At 58.8% G+C, this 17,951-nt stretch overlaps 2 protein-coding genes across 9 annotated transcripts in view; one reads left to right on the forward strand and one right to left on the reverse strand.

Annotated features, from left to right (window-relative positions):
• RTEL1 (regulator of telomere elongation helicase 1) overlaps positions 1 to 4,885 on the reverse strand; it is a 20,716-nt gene extending 15,831 nt beyond the window's left edge. For 5 of the 8 annotated variants that reach the window (XR_011247948.1, XR_011247947.1, XR_011247946.1 and 2 more), the window contains exons 1-8: positions 4,760 to 4,885; positions 3,740 to 4,000; positions 2,664 to 2,859; positions 2,335 to 2,428; positions 1,818 to 1,899; positions 1,559 to 1,619; positions 698 to 773; positions 173 to 257 (exon numbers count right to left, since the gene is read on the reverse strand). Coding sequence is in view for 5 of the 8 variants with exons in the window: in XM_069546616.1 (XP_069402717.1) it covers positions 173 to 257; positions 698 to 773; positions 1,559 to 1,619; positions 1,818 to 1,899; positions 2,335 to 2,428; positions 2,664 to 2,859; positions 3,740 to 3,841 (696 nt within the window). In the remaining 3 variants the exon portion in view is untranslated. Of the gene's footprint in view, positions 1 to 172; positions 258 to 697; positions 774 to 1,558; positions 1,620 to 1,817; positions 1,900 to 2,334; positions 2,429 to 2,663; positions 2,860 to 3,739; positions 4,001 to 4,374; positions 4,555 to 4,759 lie in introns of those variants that run through there. The other 3 variants (XM_069546615.1, XM_069546614.1, XM_069546617.1) reach the window with 3 other exon arrangements.
• Positions 4,670 to 15,689, forward strand: STMN3 (stathmin 3). Its single transcript, XM_069546630.1, has 5 exons — positions 4,670 to 7,550; positions 12,856 to 12,951; positions 13,208 to 13,383; positions 14,513 to 14,704; positions 15,294 to 15,689. Exons 1-5 carry the CDS (start codon positions 7,532 to 7,534, stop codon positions 15,351 to 15,353), a joined length of 543 nt encoding a protein of 180 aa, XP_069402731.1. The 5' UTR covers positions 4,670 to 7,531; the 3' UTR covers positions 15,354 to 15,689.
• The last annotated feature ends 2,262 nt before the right edge of the window (positions 15,690 to 17,951 follow it).

A 17,951-nucleotide genomic window follows, 5' to 3' on the forward strand; every position in this document is an offset into this window, starting at 1 on the left:
CCACCCCCCAAGCTGTGCTGATGAGGGAGGCTGGTCCCCTGGTGCCAGCCTACAGCTCCCAGCAAGGGTCTAATACTGGAACCAGGACCAGTAAGGACTCCTTCACTGGCACCTCTGAGCCTGGGACCTTCTTGCCATCAGGCACTGTCAGCTGCACAGGCTGAGGCCTCACCTTGGCATCCAACAGGTAGTTGTAGGGCATGAAGATTATGTCTGCCTGCTGCTTCAGGTTCCGAGACAGGTAGTAGGGGCACAGCCTGGAGGGGAGGAGGTGCTGGGGCACTGAACGGGCAGCGAGGCTTGCCACCCCTCATACATCCGTCCTCAACCGTGTGAGTGGACCACTCACTTGTGTAAAATCTACAAAAGCCCCAGGCCCACTCCTGGGCAGGTGGATGAGGTGGGAGGAAAGGGGATAGCCAGGCCTCTGCCCCCACAACCAGAGCCCTGAATCCATGAAGTTGCAGCAGATGTCGGGGGTGGGGGCACACCAAGTGGAAGATAAGCTCAATGCCTGGGGAGTAGAGGGGGGCTGGGGGCCAGGAAGAAGGATCTCACTTCTTACTTCACAGTTCTCACAACTGCCATGTACTTTCATACCGAACAACGTTAGTTTCATGATTTCAAAAGGAAAGAAATGGGTGTGCCTCCGCACGTGGAGGGAGCCCAGCCTGCGGCAGCCGAGAGGGGAGCTTACTTGTGCTTGGTCCCGCTCCTAACCAAGTCCTCGATGTCCAGGATGGGAGTGGCCAGCTCCTGCTCCAGGCTCTTCTCTGGGGACACGGTGGGAGTGAACACAGGCTCTCAGGTCCACTGAGTCCCCCTGGACCACAGGGGTCACCCGAGATGGAATGACTCCAGGCAGCCCCTGGGGAGGGCACCAAGCTTCAAGCAAGTCCTGAGGGAGCCCTGCTCTGTGCTTCAGAAGGCAGCCACAGGCCGAGGCTGAGCACCAATGGGAGACCCAGGGGAGGAGGCTGAGGGCAGTGGGGGGTCTGCAGCCCAGGGACCAGCAGGCACCAGCTCCGAAGGTACCTCCTCTGTAGGCCAAAAGCTCCCCCCAGCTCCCCACCCCACCCTGGCCTCCTGGCCCCTCCCTCCTCAAGGTCCCTCCAGGTGAGGTGAGGGACGCTGCAGGTGAGGGACGCTGCAGGTGAGGGACGCTGCAGGTGAGGGCTGGTCCAGCAGAGGGAGCAAGCTGACCCACAAGCTGCTGTGGAAGGTGGCTGAGACCCCAAGAGAAATGCTCTCGAGACCCAGTACCTAAACTGTCCTGGGGGCTGCCCACACTGGCATGCCTACCTGACAGGCACCTCAATTCCAGACTCCTAGAAGGGACAGTTTAGGCCCAGGGGACCTCCCCTACTGGGCATGGCAGGGACCCTCCCGAAAACCCCAGTCCCTCAGCCCGTGTGAGCGCCTTCGCCAATGTCATGAAACAGAGCCCAGGCGCCCCCGCGTATAGAAGGCCGCCAAGCCCGACCCTCGGAGGCACCCACAGTCCACGCCCTGCAGCATGCTCACTGAGGGGCGGAGGGGCCGCCATGAGCCCCCTCACCTTCCACATTGTTGTAGAAGTGACAAGAACGACCTGCTACCTTCCTGCGGCACAAGTGGACCTGGGGGGACACGAGGCCTGGGCTAGTGTGACAACTGCACCCTGCCCTCCCCTTGCCACCAGTCAGGCACCCCACCAGTTCTTCACCCTGCTCCCCTACCCCATCTCCCAGGGGCACAGCTGAGGCCCTAAAGCCTGGGCAGCTCTCACAAAGCAGCAGCAACAGAACCCCAGCAGACAGGCAGGGACGGGAACGCACCTGCATGTGGTTACTCTCCTGCTTCTTCACCTCAGGGTGGATACACAGCTGCTCCCGGGAGCCCAGCACACACACGCGGGGCCTGGCAGAAGACAGAGCGGGGGCCCCAGTGCCATCCAGCGACAAGAGCCATGAGTTATACTGGGAAGCTTGGCTCACCCACCCAGACAACCAGAGAGGGCAGGCAGGGCGGAAATCTGGCCCGGGACTGAGAGGGGCTTTCCCTGCAGCTTAGCCCAGCCTGAGTCAGGGTCCAGGGCGAGTGAGGAGGCAAGGCTGAGAAATGACGGCAGGCCTCTGGAAGGCCCCTCCACCTCCACGCTCCTCTCATGGGAGACTGGAAAAAGGGGACACAGCCCTCTTGCAGAAGCACTGGGAGCTCCGACATAGGGCAGAGCCCCACCTCTGCTGCCCCACCCACACCTACAGCTGACATCTCATCCACAAGGAGCTCAGGGTTCTAGCCCAGTAAGGGTGTCCCAGGGTGGAGTCCTGGCAGACCACCCCCCCGACCCACCGGTAGGAAGTGTTTCGGAGCTCGCTGATGACCTGCGTGAGCTGTGAGTGAGTTCTGGAAGCATAGATGATCTTCGGGATGTCCGTGTAGCAGGCTGCCCAGCACAAGGAAGGACAAGTCACGGCTACAGGCACTCAGCTAAGTCCACCCACAGACAGCTAAGCATCAGGTGCCTGAACCCGTGACCAAGAAGCAGAGCAGTGGGTCTCTGCAGAGTCCTCATTTGTTTGTAAGGCTATGACCCTAGGTTTACAGCTAGGACAATGAGAAATGGCGTGGCAGCTACACAACCCCCCAGGAGGCCAGGAGTGGGGCAGAGGGAGCATCACCTGGGACATCTCCTTCCGGGATGGCATTCCCCCAGGACGCCAAGGTGCGGTCGGGGAAGAGCTCCCCTGACGCCCTCTCAGCGATCCTGCGGGCAGAGACCGCGTCTCGGAGGTGCTCTCGCCAGGCCAGTGTGCTGCAGAGAAGGCACAGTGTCTTCCCTGTGCCTGTGGGGCTCTCCAGAATGCCGTTCACTTTCTGAATGGGGTGGAACAAGGGTCAGGGAGGAGCAGGAGGCAGGCACCGCAGGCCACACAGCCCACCTGAGACTAGCCCAGCAGCCAGCAGAGGGCATAAAATTCCACAGGACCTTTCCACTCCCAAACCAAAAGCTGGAGGTTAGGTCAGTACACGTTAGCAAACAATTTGCAGAGCATTACCCAAAACACCACAGTATCTTCTAACATGCTATAAATAGGAAGATGACTAATTAGGTATCAAGCCTCAAAATAGGAGTTCCATTCTACAATTCTGGATCCAAGCATTTACACAATCTTGATGAGATCTGATGGCCTACATAGCTCTCAGCTGGGAGCCTGAGTGGGGAGCCTGGGCATACACAACGTGCCCAGCTGCAGATGCAGCCCTTGGGTGCTGGGGGCTTGGGCAGAGACAAGAGGGCATGCCCAGAAACCCAGCAAGACACTAGCTGCACCCCATGAGGTTTCATGATCTCCCCAGATGAGGGCTGGGTACCAGCTGCCCCTCTGTGTGGAAATACGTCCTCCAGATCCTCAGATGGCTGGCTGCTTCTCATCGCTGGGCCTCAGCTCACACACCACCTTCTCAGTGAGGTTCCCCCAGGTGCTCTTAAGCCTACCACCTTATGCCTTTCTTTATAGCACTCATCACCATCTAGAATTACCTTTTTTTGATTTATTTGTTCAGCATCTCTCCTACCCCACCTAAAACATGAGCCCTATTTATGGCTAAGGCCCACATCCATAAGGGCAGCATTACCAGTAGGACCTGGCCGGAGTTAACAGGAAGGTGTATGTACTGATACCTTAGGTCTTTGCAGAGGCTCTACCAACGCTGACCCATCCCCAGGTACAAGCCCCTCAGTCTGCAGCCTCACCTTCTGCAGACACTCCAAAACTTTGCTCATGTACTCCTCTTGGCATTTGTACGGCTGGAAAGGGAAGTCCACTGTCACACCTTTCAGGGTTATCTTGGGCATACTGGTCTACTCTTGGGGTCACACAGAGGTTGGCTGAAGTGCAGGCTGTGTGAGTCTGCGAGACAAAACCTCCTCTGAACATCTCAGAGTCTCAGCGGCTTCAGGCAAGTGATGCCAGCCTGCACTGCGGGGACATGGAGCCTCTCTCCACGCGAGATCCTACAGCAGAGACGGAAATGACAAGCCTGTGTCTAGTGAGCTTTTCCCGAGTGCCAGGCCACTTCATCAGTTCCCGCAGGCAGTGCCTCCCGCGGACAGGTCCGAAGGTGAGCCTGTGACATCCCATCACAAGGGGCTCACAGAGGTGTCCTCCCTGCCCTGTTCTCCCGCCCCACACAGCTCCACCGAGCTCCTGGAGAGGCAACAGAAGAGACGGAGGTGCAGTTCCACGTGCTCCAACCGCAACAACACTGCATTGACCTCCGCCACAGCAGAGGAGCCAGTTCCCAGCAGCGCCACCTCCGCACCAACCCACCCCCCCCCTCCACCCCCAGCCTGGGCGGCTCGGAACCTCCCACCCCTGAGGCTCCCACCCTCGGTTCTCTGGGCCATCTCCATCCCTCCCAGGCGGGCAGCGAAAGAACACGTGTGCTGCTCTGACCTGGGATGCGAATCCGTGCGGCGCCCCGCAAACCAACCCGCCTCCCGAGGCCTGGTTTCGCCTAGACACTGGAACTAACTGCCCGCGCTCCAAAACCCCGCCCGTCCGCCCTTCCCGCTGGCCCGGCCCACTCCGCGAGCGGAGAGCTGGGCACTACGCGCCCCACAATGCAGCGCGGCAGAATCGCCAGCGTGCGACCTGAGGGTGGCGCGGGGCCTGCCGGGAGTTGCAGTGACGGAAGGCGCTGCTGGAGTACAGGTTCCAGTGCCCGGGTCTCTGAGGGGAGCCGTACACGAGCGGGGTCCCCAGGACTTCACCTCAGTCCGGCCCACACATCACCATCGTGTCCGCAGCCGGCAGCCAGTCTGAGTATGAGGGCTTAGGCGCGCCGTCTTTCCGGAACTCTCTGCACTTCCGCCGCCATTCCCAGTCCCTTGCTCAATGCTCCGGCCGGAAACTGCTCCCCTGAGGGTGCGCGCGCTAGTCGCGCGCTGCGGTCCAGGTCCCACCAGCCCCTTCCGTTGACCCTGAGCCCAGGGCCCGCCCCTTCTCCCCCAGGGGCACGAACCTAGGATCCCGACCGGCTCCCTCCTCAAAGTCATCCCTACCCGGGCCTCCGTTCCACTTCCCGCCTGGCCTGGACCAAGTCCTCTCAGACAACTGCCCAGACAACTGTACAAACGTTCTGACAGGTTTCCTGTGGTTTCCACCTTTTCTTGAAACGCCCAGAGGTCTTTTAAAGACTTGACTGAGCTGATCACTCTCAGATTTCGCAAATGGCTGCCCCTTGCCCGTGACTTGGCTCCTGAGAGCCTCATCTGTTCCTCTGCTTACTGTCCTCTGGGTCCAGCCGCTTTTTCGGTCAATGTCTCCAACTAGTCAGGGCAGGCCCTCTGAATCCCCAGCTCCCAGCACCAGCTGGCAGTCAACAAGGAAGTTTCAGGGGTCTCCGTGGTTAGAAATGTTTGTCTAGGTGACCCCAGTATGCCCCAGAAAGCGCCAGGAAGAAACTGACGGTGCGGTGGCAGCCGCAGTCCTCTGGCCAGGCTGATTTTAGAGGGTCCCGTGGGCCGATTAATGTCCAGAGGTATTCCTGCTGGTAGCACGTTAATGCCACGTATGTGTTTAGGCTCTTGGTCTGAAGTCATGCTTGGGAAGCCCTTGGCACACGCTGGTATCCATCCATGCCCACCTGTTCCAGTAAGGGAATGGCAGAGTGTCTATCTCAGCAGGGAGTTTGGAGAAGAGGAGAAGTTTGGAGAAGATGTGTTGGCACACACTTGCTGGATGTTTACCTGGCACACTTTGCAGTGCCATCTATGCAGGCATTAACATGTTTGTCCATCCAGCAAACCATCCCTGAGATAAGTGCATCTATGACCCACTCCTTACAGGTGAGGAAAAGAAGCACACTGTTGGCAGCGGTTAGTAGATTTCCCAAAGTGAAAGTGTTAGTCGCCCAGTCTTGTCCAACTCTTTGTGACCCCATGGACTGTAGCCTGCCAGGTTCCTCTGTCCAGGCTAGAATACTGGAGTGGGTAGCCATTCCCTTCTCCAGGAGATCTTCCCAACTCAGGAATCAAACCCAGGTCTCCTGCATTGCTGGCAGATTCTTTTACTGTCTAAGCCACCAGGTGAAAAGATGGCAGCAAGTCTGAGAGCCGGGAGTCCTACCCTTACCCTCCACACCCCACACTCTCTGAGAGTAGTGGCATTTTCTCCCACAGAAGTCCAAGGAAGGGAAGCCCAGGACCCAGAGATTCAGCAAACCCTGGGCCAGAACTAGAGCTGAGGACCCTGGTCACACATTGTGCATCAGGACCTCCTGCCCAAGCCTCCTAAAATTATAACATGTAAGTGCTGTGGTCCTACACCCTGAGAGATGAGCAGAAAGGGACATGGAGGCCACATAGCAAGCCCCAGAAGGCCGGCACAGAGATCTCAATCAAGTCAGTGAACTTGCACTTGCACTGAGTGTCCGCTCTGGTAGGCTTTGTGGGACTCCCATGGTAGACCAGCCCCAATGTGGACCCATTATGCTCATTGAGTGTGCACATTAAGGTTCTTGGCTCTCCTCATCTCTGCATGTTCCAGGTTTCTCCAGAGTTCTAATTCTGGCTCCAGAACTCCGTTTCTTGTGGAGTCAGCCCTTCTCTTGGCCTAGTGGCTCTGTCCCTAAAATGGGAACATCACTCCATCTGCCTGATTTCCCATCCCCAAAGAGGTGATGCTTACTCTGGGAAAGGCCCTCCCTTTGAGGGTATCAATCAGAACTCTGAGTCTAGGGAGGAAGCAGGCAGGACACTCACCAAGTGTGCACACTTCTCCTACACCACTGGGGATTAACACCATTATCTCATCTCACACCTGAGAAATGGAGGCCCAGAGAGGTCAGAAACTTGCCCTCAATCACACAGCAAGTAGATGTCAGAGCGGGGATTGGATCCTGTCTCTGTCTTCCTCCAAAGGTTTGTTCTAGGCCTTTGCACACTGATTTACCCTCCTCTCTGCCTCGAGTTGCTCATCCGCTGGGAGGCCCCTGGAGGCCTTCCAGACCAGCCCCCACCTGCATCATCTATGATTTGCTTTCCTTCAGCACAAGCCTGGGCACAAAAAAGGCACCTCCGAGCCTTCACTGGCCTCAGAGAAGCTCTGCAACCCCACCCTGACGTTGAGGCCTGCCCCCTGCTCCTGCACAGCCCCTGGGAAATTGGGTGCTGTCTCCACCAGCCCCCTGAGAGTGTACAAAGCCAAGTTGGGGCAGCGGGTCCTAACAGTGAGCGGTGTGAGGATGGGCCTCTGGCTGCAGCGCAGGGCTCTGCATCCCAGGCAGATCTCAGCCCCTCCCATTGTCCGCTCCCCTCACCCCCTCCCTCCAACGGCTGCAGCCCAAGCCACAGCCAGGCGCTTTCTCTCTCTCTCTCTCTCCCTCTCTCTTTCTCTTTCTCTCTCCCTCCCTCTCCCCTGCGCTCCCGCCTCCCGCCCTCCCTAGCTCCCTCCCCTCCCCGACACTGCAGCATTCGCCGACTGCAGCTCCAGCCGCCGCCCGCGCCTCTCCCGCCTCCCGCAACCCCGCCGCCGCCAGCACCATGGCCAGCACCATCTCTGGTAGGCACCCGGGCCTCCGGTGTCCTGGGGCAGCGGGTCTGAGCACAGACTATTGTCTGGCCTCGCCTACTGCTGGGCGGGATGTGGAGTGTTTTCCCATCTCGGATCCTGCGCCCTGAAAGGGCGCGGGCAAGCTCCGGGTGGAACCCGCAGGAGACATGGTTGGGGGCTAGGGGATTGGGAGACCCGATGCCCATAGAGCAGGGATTGCGGTGCCAGCCTAGCAGGCTTGGGCCGCGGGGTAGGGACCACGCTCGGGGTGGGGGCGTCGGCCTGGGGGTGCCGTTGCCCCTTCGTGCGCCGCTGTGCCAGGCCGGGCGTGACTGCCGTGCCACAGGGTGGCTCCGAGAATCTGGGTGGGCGCGCTCGAGGGGTGCAGGCATGGTCCTGGGAGGCGTCCGGCCACCGCAGACCCTGGTGGAACTACGCCTTCACGGGGGTCGGAGGGAGGAGCACAGGACCCTTTGCGGGAGTCCCAGCCCGGGGCCGGCGTGGCCTGGACCCTCCCTGTGCCAATGGAGCGGCCGAGGGACTGGAGAGGGCGCTGGGAGAAGACGGGGGAAGGAAACCTGAGCAGAGCTGCGCCCGCATTTCGCCTCGCCGCCCTCTCCCCTCGCCGCTGCGGGTTCGGGACCACCCTCTGTGACAAGGTGCCACCCACCCCGGTCGAAAAAGCCACCGCCCTTTACACTGCGGGTTCCGGTGAGGATGGACGTCTGCCCCTCCTTCCCTCCCCTGCCGCCCCGCCTCCCCAGCTGCAGACCCACCGCCCTCAAGGGCAACGACCCCCCTCCCCCCCCGCCCGCAGCAGGCCCGAGGATCTCGCGGAGGAGCGGGCACCGGACAAGGCGGGAAACGCGTAGCAAATACTGGACGCGAGGGTGCTGCCCGGCAACCCCCGGCGCAAGGACGCGAGGGTCGCTTTCCCTAGAAACGCTCTGCCCAGTCTAGTCTTCCCAAAACCAGTTTAATCTTTGCACGCGGTGCCGGAGGTGGCTGGGTGGGCGGCCTCCCACTTCCACCCGGTCACCCTGCCCATTCTTCCCTCTCCCCTGGGGACCAGTCTCTGCAATCTCCCCCTCCCCAGCTAACTAGACTCTCGGGAGCACCCGCTTAGGCCGGAAGCGCCAGAGCTCCGCCCACCCACGTGTGCACCGCGCTGACCCCGCCCCTCAGGGCAGGTGGTTCTGGCCCCTGGTGACTTCTGCAGGAGCGTGGGAGGGGACCACCGGCGTCATTGACTACACCCCTCCCCAACCTCCTTGGTCTTGTCCATCTGGACTTCATCCACCCCCTGCCCTCTCCCTGTCATCCCCGGAGACACTGGGCAAATGAAGGTGGCCAGTGTTGCCCCAGTCCCACCCCGGGGTGGAGCTGAGTGGCCTCACTCACCACCTGTGCTGAGCTGGGGGACATGGGCAACCACTCCTGGGGAGCATTTATCAGCTTTTCACCCTGTTGGTAAAAACACTGCTCAAAAGGCCTCCTTCTCATCCTTCAGACTTGAGCAGAGTTAGGTTAGGTGGGGGAGGGTCGAAGAGGAAGCCTAACCCTCGATGGCCATCAGGGCTGGGTCCAGACCCTCCAACCTCAGACCCTATGGCACCACATCCTCTTCTTGGCCAGTCTTTGGGGCACTGCTCACCCACACTCGTTCCCAGGATTTTTCTGGGTGTCTGAGTTACCACTGGTGTCCAGGAGACCATGGGTACAATTGGTCAGTTTTGTCCAGCTTGGCCATCACTTCAAAGATGTGGTGCAGTGCCCACTTGAGAAGTGCCCCTGGCTAACATCACACAGGGCCGGGCCTTTCCTGTCATCAGCTCTGCCCTCTGTAGAGTGTGGGCCACGTGTACAGGTGCCTGTGCTCACCACAGCTTCTCCCAGCAAAGTTTGGTAGGAGGGAGGTCTGGCCCAGAAGTGGCTACATGACATTACCAATAACTGTGGCCAGAGTAAACCAGCTATGGAGTCTTTCTGAAAACATATCTCTGACTGGAGCAGGCTTCGATGCCTCAGTGGCCTTGCAGGGTCACCTTCACCCTGGCCTGTGCTTCCTGGGGGCTGCACTCTGAGGACACCACCTCTTGGTGTCCTTCCCTAGTGCTCAGCTCTTCAGGCACATTTGCAGAGTCGTTCATATTCATCCCCTTATGCAACTCTGGCAAGCTATGAGGCTTTGCACCTGCTACCTAGCCTTTCAGAGGCTCAATTTCCCCATCTGGCTGGCAGTAATAGTGCCAGCACCTCCCCTAGGCTTGTTCTGAGGGTTGAATGAGCTATTTTGGGAAACAGTGCTTGGGCTTGGGCCTGCCAGGAGGTGAGTGCCCAGTCCATGCCAGGCAATGTGACTGTTGTAGCCACATTTCCCAGAAAAAGGTGAATGCTGCTGGCAATTCCTGCCATATTGGACTCCCAACTCTGACTAGTAAGAGAGGGACAGACTGGGTACAACCTGCCATGTTGGGCTCCCAATTCTGACTAGCAAGAGAGGGACAGTCGGAGTGGCAACAAGCTCCATCTGTCAAGAGTCAGCAAGCAGCAGCCTCCAAGGCCCTTCTAGGGGTGAGTGAGAATCTATGATGGGCTCACTTCCCTCCTAGTTCTGGAAGACCTTCCTACCCACCATGAGGCTCCCAACAAGAAAGTTCAGAGGCTTGGGCTCCTGACAGGCTCCCGTCTTGGAATGCTGTGTGACTCTGGGAGGGCCACTTGCCCCCTCTGAGCCTTCTTCACCTCTGTAGAAATGAGGTTGATGAGGGTGTCTGCCTGTGGTGGCTGGTCTTGAGAGTCAGTTGGGAGGAAGCGTGTGGCATGCCCACCCCTGGCCCCTTGGACGACTATTACTGTTATCACGCTGCTGCTATATGCTGACCCAGTGCCTTCTAACTCTTGCTTGTCTGGGATATCATTATCCAAAAGGCCAATATGCATTTTTGCATGTTTAACATTTAATATGGGTGGTGGTGGGGGGGGGGCGGCTGAAAGCAATCCAGTTCATAGTAGAGACTTTTTTAATGACCTTCTGAAGTCAATGATAGGGAAGGAAGAGAGGGTCTTGTGAAGAGAGAAAAGGAAGAGTGTTCCTGCTGCAGGGGTTTCCTGGTTGGAGCTACATCTGTGGAGAGGCCTGGCCCTCCGTCCACTCTCCCCTCCGTAGTGAGAGGAACTTGAAACCTCTCTCCCATCTTGCACATGACTAGGCTCAGTCCTGATCTCCAGCCTGGGTGCAGGCTTCCCCCTGCTGGTATTCTCTCCAAATTTACCCGTTCCCCAACTGCCATGCAGTCCCCACCACCACCAGCAGCCAGACACACAAGTCCTCTCCTGGGGACCCTCCCTCCCACTGGGATGTTACTTTTCAACTTTTTATTTATTTATGGCTTTCTGGGTCTCTGTTGCTATGTGCAGGCTTTCTCTAGTTGCAGTGGGTGGGGGCTACTCTCTAGCTGCAGTGCACAGACTTCTCACTGTGGTGGCCTCTCTTGTTGCAGAGCACATGCTCAAGGCACACGGCTTAGTTGCTCTGAGGCATGTGGACTCATCCCAGACCAGGGATCAAACCAGCGTTCCCCGCACTGGCAGGCAGATTCTTATTCACTGTACCACCAGGGAAGTCTTAAAGTTAACTTTTAATGACATAAGTAATACACAACTAGATTCTGTTTCTGAAAAAGCAAAATTGATAAGTCAGGCCAAAATCCCCTTTGAGGTCTGCCTCTTCCTGGCCCTCCTTCTCAGCCTCCTGAGCCAATGACCAACTCACGTGTCTCTGCCATTTCCCCTCTGAGACCCCAAAGGCCCTCCTTGCTGCTTGCCCAGGATTCCTTTGTGCTCCTTTCAAGGCTCCCTGGGCTCTCTCCCGAAGGGTCTGGGTCATCAGGATGTTTCAATCCAATACCATCATTCTGTGCACTGGCTGGTCACAGCATACTGTTCCCTGAGACAGGGGTGGGTCACTTCTGTCCTGAGTCCTATTTCTATGCCAACGCTTTCCTAAATTTTATGTTAATTCAATTTTAAAATACTATCTTGTATGAAATTTGATCAGAAAGTTTTCTGTCCAAACTGTTTGCCACATGGAAGGATGCTGTAGGTAACAATGCATGCTCTTTCTCTCTTGTGAGCCAGAGTACTTCTCCTTGGAATGTCTCTTTAGAGATCCCTAATAGCTTCTCCAGCCAGGGAGGAAAGCCTGGAGGGTCTGAGGCCCCTAGTCTTTGGGACCTAGTGTGGAGGTGGAAAGAACACAGACTATCTGGGTTGACATGGAGGAGCTCTGAACAAATCACCCCAGCTACCTGGGCCCACTTTTGACTGAGTGGAGGCGGGGTGACAGTATGGCTTACAGGATTGAGAACCAGTGGGTGAGGCATCAAACCCATGTGTCTACTTTGGCGCCTGGTTTGTGTGAAGAGACCACGAACAGCAGAGTTATTTTCACTCTGAGAGTGGGCATCTCCCCTTCCCTGACAGGGCCCAGGGCCTGAGCAGGCTTACCTCCTTTTCTGGTTGGGTACTGTGGACATTGGCTGGGGGCATTCACCCTGCAAGGGTAGAGGGAGGGATGTGGTGCTGAACGGACAGCTCCCTTCACTCTGGCTTTTGAGAGGTACTGGTGCGTGTCTAGTGAGAACCAGGTTTCATCCCAGGGTGGCAGCACTACAGGGCAGGTGCGGGGACAGGAGGGTATGAGGGCCTCACCTAAATGCATAGCCCAAGAAAATGCTGCCTGCAGAAGCTCTACATCTGTGCTGGCCCAGTCATGAGTGTGGTGGTCAACCTCTCTACCTACTGGGCAAGTATTCATGAGAGGGAAAGGGGAGGAAGGAGGAAGTCCAGGGAGGGGCAGAAGGAGGTGAGAGTCAGGAAGATACACAATGACAAAGAATCAGCGAGATGCAAAGATACAGCGAGAGGTGGGGACAGATGGACAGCCAAAAAGACAGAAGGAAGCAGAGATACAGATAGACAGAGGCAGGGGAGACAGACAGAAATGCCAAGAAAGAGAAAAGGAGGGAGAGGGAGACAAAGACATGGGGGTCGAGGTGCAGAGGCTCAGAGAGAGAACAATGCAGGGCACCCATAAGGAGGCGTGCACAGGGGAAGACAACTAACATCTAGGAGGGAGGAAGGGATTCACAGTCAGAGATGTGGGACACAAAAGAGCACTATCCATCGGCTCCCAGAGAGGAACCTTAAGGGAGTGATGGGGGCAGAGCCGGGGGGAGGCCTGGGCTGCCAGGGAGGTGGGGCCAGAGGAGCGATGGGCTGGCACCTGCTCAGCCTGGCCTCATGTCCACAGCGTACAAGGAGAAGATGAAGGAGCTGTCGGTGCTGTCGCTCATCTGTTCCTGCTTCTACTCACAGCCGCACCCCAAAACCGTCTACCACTATGGGGGTGAGTGCCTGGCCCTTGACCTCACACTGCCTGCTGCCAGCTGACCTCACTGACCCCATCCCATGACGTCTGTGAACCCTTCTGGTTGATTGGCTTCTGGAGAAGGGTCCCTGGGGGAGGGGCTGGTCCTGGGGGCCCAGTCCTGGAGTCCTCTTCACCTCTTGACTTGGATGTCTCACCTCTTAGCTTGGATATGCTCAGCCTCCCCCCTCCTCGCCCAGCCCTCCTGAAGCCCCCACCTGCTCTTGCCCTGCAGACATGGAAGTGAAACAGCTGGACAAGAGGGCCTCTGGCCAGAGTTTTGAGGTCATCCTCAAGTCCCCTTCTGACCTGTCCCCGGAGAGTCCCGTGCTCTCCTCCCCCCCCAAGAGGAAGGACACCTCCCTGGAAGAGCTGCAGAAGCGGCTGGAGGCAGCTGAGGAGCGGAGGAAGGTCAGGAGCCACCCCTCTGGGTCCTGATGAAGATGGTCAGGAGGACTTGTAGCCACAGACAGAGTCCCCAAGGTGCAGGGTTCTCCAAGCATCTGCTGGGCTTTGGGCCTGTAGCAGAGAGAGTCTCACATCCCTGGACTACCCTCTGAGCCATCAGAATGAGACAGGGGAGGGAGGAAGGATTCCTGGGTGGCAGCCACTGGAGGAGGGGTGCCATTGTTGGGAGGGGTGCCCTTGGCCATACTGGCCAGATGGGAAGATCAGGAGGTAGCCCCAGGCTGGGTGCTGTGAGAGGAGGCTGGGTAGGCAGACTCCTGAGCGGGGGAGCTCAGGGTGCCCCTGGTAGAAGCAGGCCCCTCCTCTCCTTCTCACACCAGACTCTCTCAGACTGAAACACACAGAAAACCCTATGCTCTCAGGAGTACTGTCCTGATGCTCAAGCCTGCTGGGCAGGGGCAGCAGCTCTATCCACCCCCTTACAGCAGGGCCGGTGAGACCTGGGGGCCCAGGCTTCTCAGGGTTACCCAGTAGTGACCAGCTCCTGGGTGGCGCCCAGCAGCCTTCTGAAGGAGGCTGAGGGAGGCTGTTACCTCTGGGGCTCTTGGGTCTCCCCCTGGGACCGCCAGCAGCATCACTCTTCTCATTCTGACTCTTCCCTTCCCCAGCGGCCCTGAGGGCCCCTCCACGGCCCTCAGCCCCTCAGGGAGCTCAGAACCTGGTGTGTATTAAGCACCTACTTTGTGCTCAGCGGGAAGACCTTTGAAGAAGAGACAGGGAAAAGCTCAGTAACAGCCCACAAACTTAGAGCTTCTTCCGCTCCTCCAATATTCCTTAGGGCAGCCCGGACTCTGGAGTGGGATGGAGAGGGGGCGCCCGGAGTCCAGCGGGGAAGGGGCAGCTCTGCAGCCGAGGGTGGACAGGAAGGGCTTGTCTGGGGATGAGATGGTCACCCTAGCCGACGGCAGGACAGTGTAGGCCTGAGCTCTCACTGAGGACGAGTCCGGTGGGCTCGGGCTGGGCGGCGGGTCCCTGACAGCAGCGCGGAGGGCTGGGGGGGTGTGCCTGGAGGGGTGGGCCCGGCCGCCCCTCACGCTCGCCCGCCCGGCACCACCCCCTCCTTGCCGCGCAGACGCAGGAGGCGCAGGTGCTGAAGCAGCTGGCGGAGCGGCGCGAGCACGAACGTGAGGTGTTGCACAAGGCGCTGGAGGAGAACAACAACTTCAGCCGTCTGGCCGAGGAGAAGCTCAACTACAAGATGGAGCTCAGCAAGGAGATCCGCGAGGCGCACTTGGCGGCGCTGCGTGAGCGGCTGCGCGAGAAGGTGCGCGCCCGGGCCGGCTCGAGCAGGGGGCGGGGCGAAAGGCGGGTGGATCCGAGTAGGGGGCGGGGCCCGAAGCAGGGGTCCCCAGATGCTCCTTCTTTTGGCGGTGCGTACCCGCTGCATCACCAGCACTCCCACAGTCCGGCCTCTCCATGACTCCAGGTCCTGCTGGAGCCGGCTAGGGTCGGGGAACCCCTGCCCAGGCAGGAGCCCCCTCCCTGAGAGTGGGACTGGGTTAGTGCCAGGGAGCTCCGCAGCCTGCACACCCGGGAAATCCCTTGAGCCACAACCCCCTGGTCTGGACACAAGCCCAGACTCACTGAGGGCCAGCCCCCACCCTCAAGCCACACTTTTAGTCGGTTTTTCAGGCCTCTCCCTGCCCTCTGTTGCTCCTGGTCGCTAAAGCGTGTCCTCATCGGTCGCATCGGCAGCACCTCGGACCGAACCAATCTAGGGAGGAAAGGACCCTAGGGTCCCCAAGCCGGGAGCAGGGGGGAGGGCAGGACACGCAGAGCCCAGGAGGACTGGGAGGGGCAAGACCTAGTCCCTCCCGGCTGCAGAGCCCCGCCCACCCCGCCTGTCCTGGCAGGAGCTGCACGCGGCCGAGGTGCGCAGGAACAAGGAGCAGCGCGAGGAGATGTCCGGCTAAGGGGCCTTCTGGACTCCGCGACGCCTGGATCCCGAGATGAGACAGGAACACATCTGGGTTTCGGTTTTGTTTTGTTCGACTTTGTCTAGATGCAACTTTTGCTCCCGCTCCTTCCTCCCCTCCTGCCCTCCCAGCTTCAGCTTCTCTTTCCGCGCTCCGAGCTGTCTGGTCCTTGTGGCAAGGCTTTGACCACAGGCTCTCTCTGGAGGAGCCCCCAGGGAGTGGCACACGATCCCTCAGTTCAGGCCCAAGCTGGGTGGTGGCTGGGTCCCCTCTTGGCAACCCTCTTAGCAGACGTGGTGTCGACCTCAATAAAGCCAGCGATGGTGGCAGGAACACTCGGGTCCTTATGAGCACCTTATCACTTAGGGCACGTCCTCTGAGCCAGCTCCGCCGGCAGGTAGAGGCACCACAACCTGCACGTCCTCCTCCCCTGGAAGAGGGGCTGGGCACGCGGGAGGGGACAAAGGAAGAAAGACTTGAACAGAGAAGGACTCTGGGCAGTGAGGGCCAGGTATCCAGTCACTGGGCAGCCTTGGGAGCTGCGTGTGCGGCGGTGCTTTCTGGAACTGGTGGGTAGGAGCTGCAGTGTGCCGTAATGTGGTGGCACAGGGGTCTCCAGAGACCCCTTGGCCTGAGGTTGGCACCCTCGGCTGTCCTGGGAGCCTTCAGTCATTGCGCTTGGCTGGAGAGGTCATGGGGTGTGGTTTGGCCAGCGTCTTTAGGAGAGTGGGCCATCTCCACCGGGACGGTGAGCAAACTGCTGTGGTCTAGAGGGCTGTGGGCAGCATGGCCATCCCCGCCGGCCCCTCCTCCCAGAAGGGCCTTCTCTGGCACAGCACCTCTGTGGGGACAGCCGGCTTCCCACTGTCCCTCCTCTCCTTCTCCAAGCTTTGTAGGCAGCCTTGGAGGACCTGTCTGTAGAGCCCTTTGGAGTCCTGGCTCCCTCCTGTGTGCCCTCTTCGTTTAAAAGACGCCCCTATCTGTTTCTAGCCATGGGGCTTTCAGGTGGCCAGGTGTGGAAGGGTGGCAGCCCCAAGTGCCCCTCTGGGAGCCCTAAGTAGATATTAGGGGATAGAGGACCAGTGCCTGAAAGTTCAGATGTTGGACGGCAAGGGTCAGGGTTCCTCAAGCTGCCTCCCCACCTGCCCCATCCTTCCATTTCAGGCTGGTGGCCCCCTCTGGCTAGCCTGCAGATTGGAGGCCTGACTCTAGGCCTCTCCTGCCAAGACCCTCCTTGGCTGGGTTCCTTCCCCTCCCTCAGCCTGGGGGGGAACTCCAGACCCCCCGGTGCTGGCCTTTGATGACATGGCAGCAGCCTCCCCTTCTCCACGCAGCCCCAGCCCCACAGTTGGATGCTTGAGGGCCAAGTCCCTGCTGGCCAACCACTTGAGAGCCGGTGCCACAGAGACCAGATGGCAGCCCTCAGTGCCCCTGGCTTTCACTCCACAGAAACCTACAGTGTCACTGCTGGTGGCCTTCCAGAGCCAAGCCAGAGAGCACAGGCAGGTAATGACCCCTGCAGTGGGCTTTAGGGAAGTTGGGACCTGTGCTCACCCCTCCGTCCACACCAAGACAGCCCTGGAGGGAGTGACAAGCAGGGTTGGAATCCGCCAGGTTGGGACCCACTGTTGCCCACAGGCGGCTTCTGTGGACTCAGAAAGGGGAGCGGAAAGAGGACCGAGGGTGGGATTTCTCTGAGCCACAGCAGCTCTCTCGTAGCAGAAGCCCTAGTGTCATACCCATTTCATCCACGTAGTGAAAGTGAACTTAAAAATGAACAATTAAAAAAAACCCTGTATGTTTAAGAAATGGTTGCGCTGTCCCAGTGTATCCTGCAGCTGTGGAGTTGCTCGCTGCCTGTGCATCAGTGAGAAAGCCAGCTCTCCTCCTGGAAACCCCAGCCTTGAGTATTATCACAACTGTGAGTCGTTCTTCTGACAATGGCAATTTTAAGAAAGAAGCACAGAAACAGCACACAAGCCCACTTTCACCTCTGGAGACCCAGGAGTTGGTGGAGGCAGAGGGAGGAGGCTGCCCTGGCTCCCCCAGGGCTGAGTCTTCCTGCGGGCCAGGCTCTCAGGTTGCCGGTGTGGGGTCTGAGTTGCCTTCTCACCATGGCTGTGGGTCTTGCTCGGGTGGGGAGGGTGCTCCTGGAATCCCAGGGTGTGCCCCGTGGCTCTGTGGGCCCTGCTGGGCAACTTACGGTTCAGACATGTATCCGACCCTCACGTGGGGACTTGGAGAGGCACAAAGGGACCAAGTAGACATCCTCACACTGGTTGATATGACTGTCTTCCGGAACCTGAACTGCCACACGGGGTGCCTGGCAGGGACCCTTCAGAATTCTGAGGCGATGGCATGTTTGGTAGATGTCCACACTGGACCAAAGACACAGACTCTGGAGAGAGGCCTGCTCCCTGGAACCCAGAGAAACCCATTCACCTCTCCCCACACCCACGGCCCTCTCCTGGGGCAGTCCTGGCTACTTCCCCAGGCTCCAAGGAACTCGCACCATTTCCCCTCCATCCCCTGCCCAGGGAGAGGTGGGGAAGTCGGAATCCAGGACACACAGCCTCCAGCAAAGTGGAGACATCA

The sequence above is a fragment of the Ovis canadensis genome, chromosome 13 (assembly GCF_042477335.2).
Source record: "Ovis canadensis isolate MfBH-ARS-UI-01 breed Bighorn chromosome 13, ARS-UI_OviCan_v2, whole genome shotgun sequence".
NCBI lineage: Eukaryota > Metazoa > Chordata > Mammalia > Artiodactyla > Bovidae > Ovis > Ovis canadensis.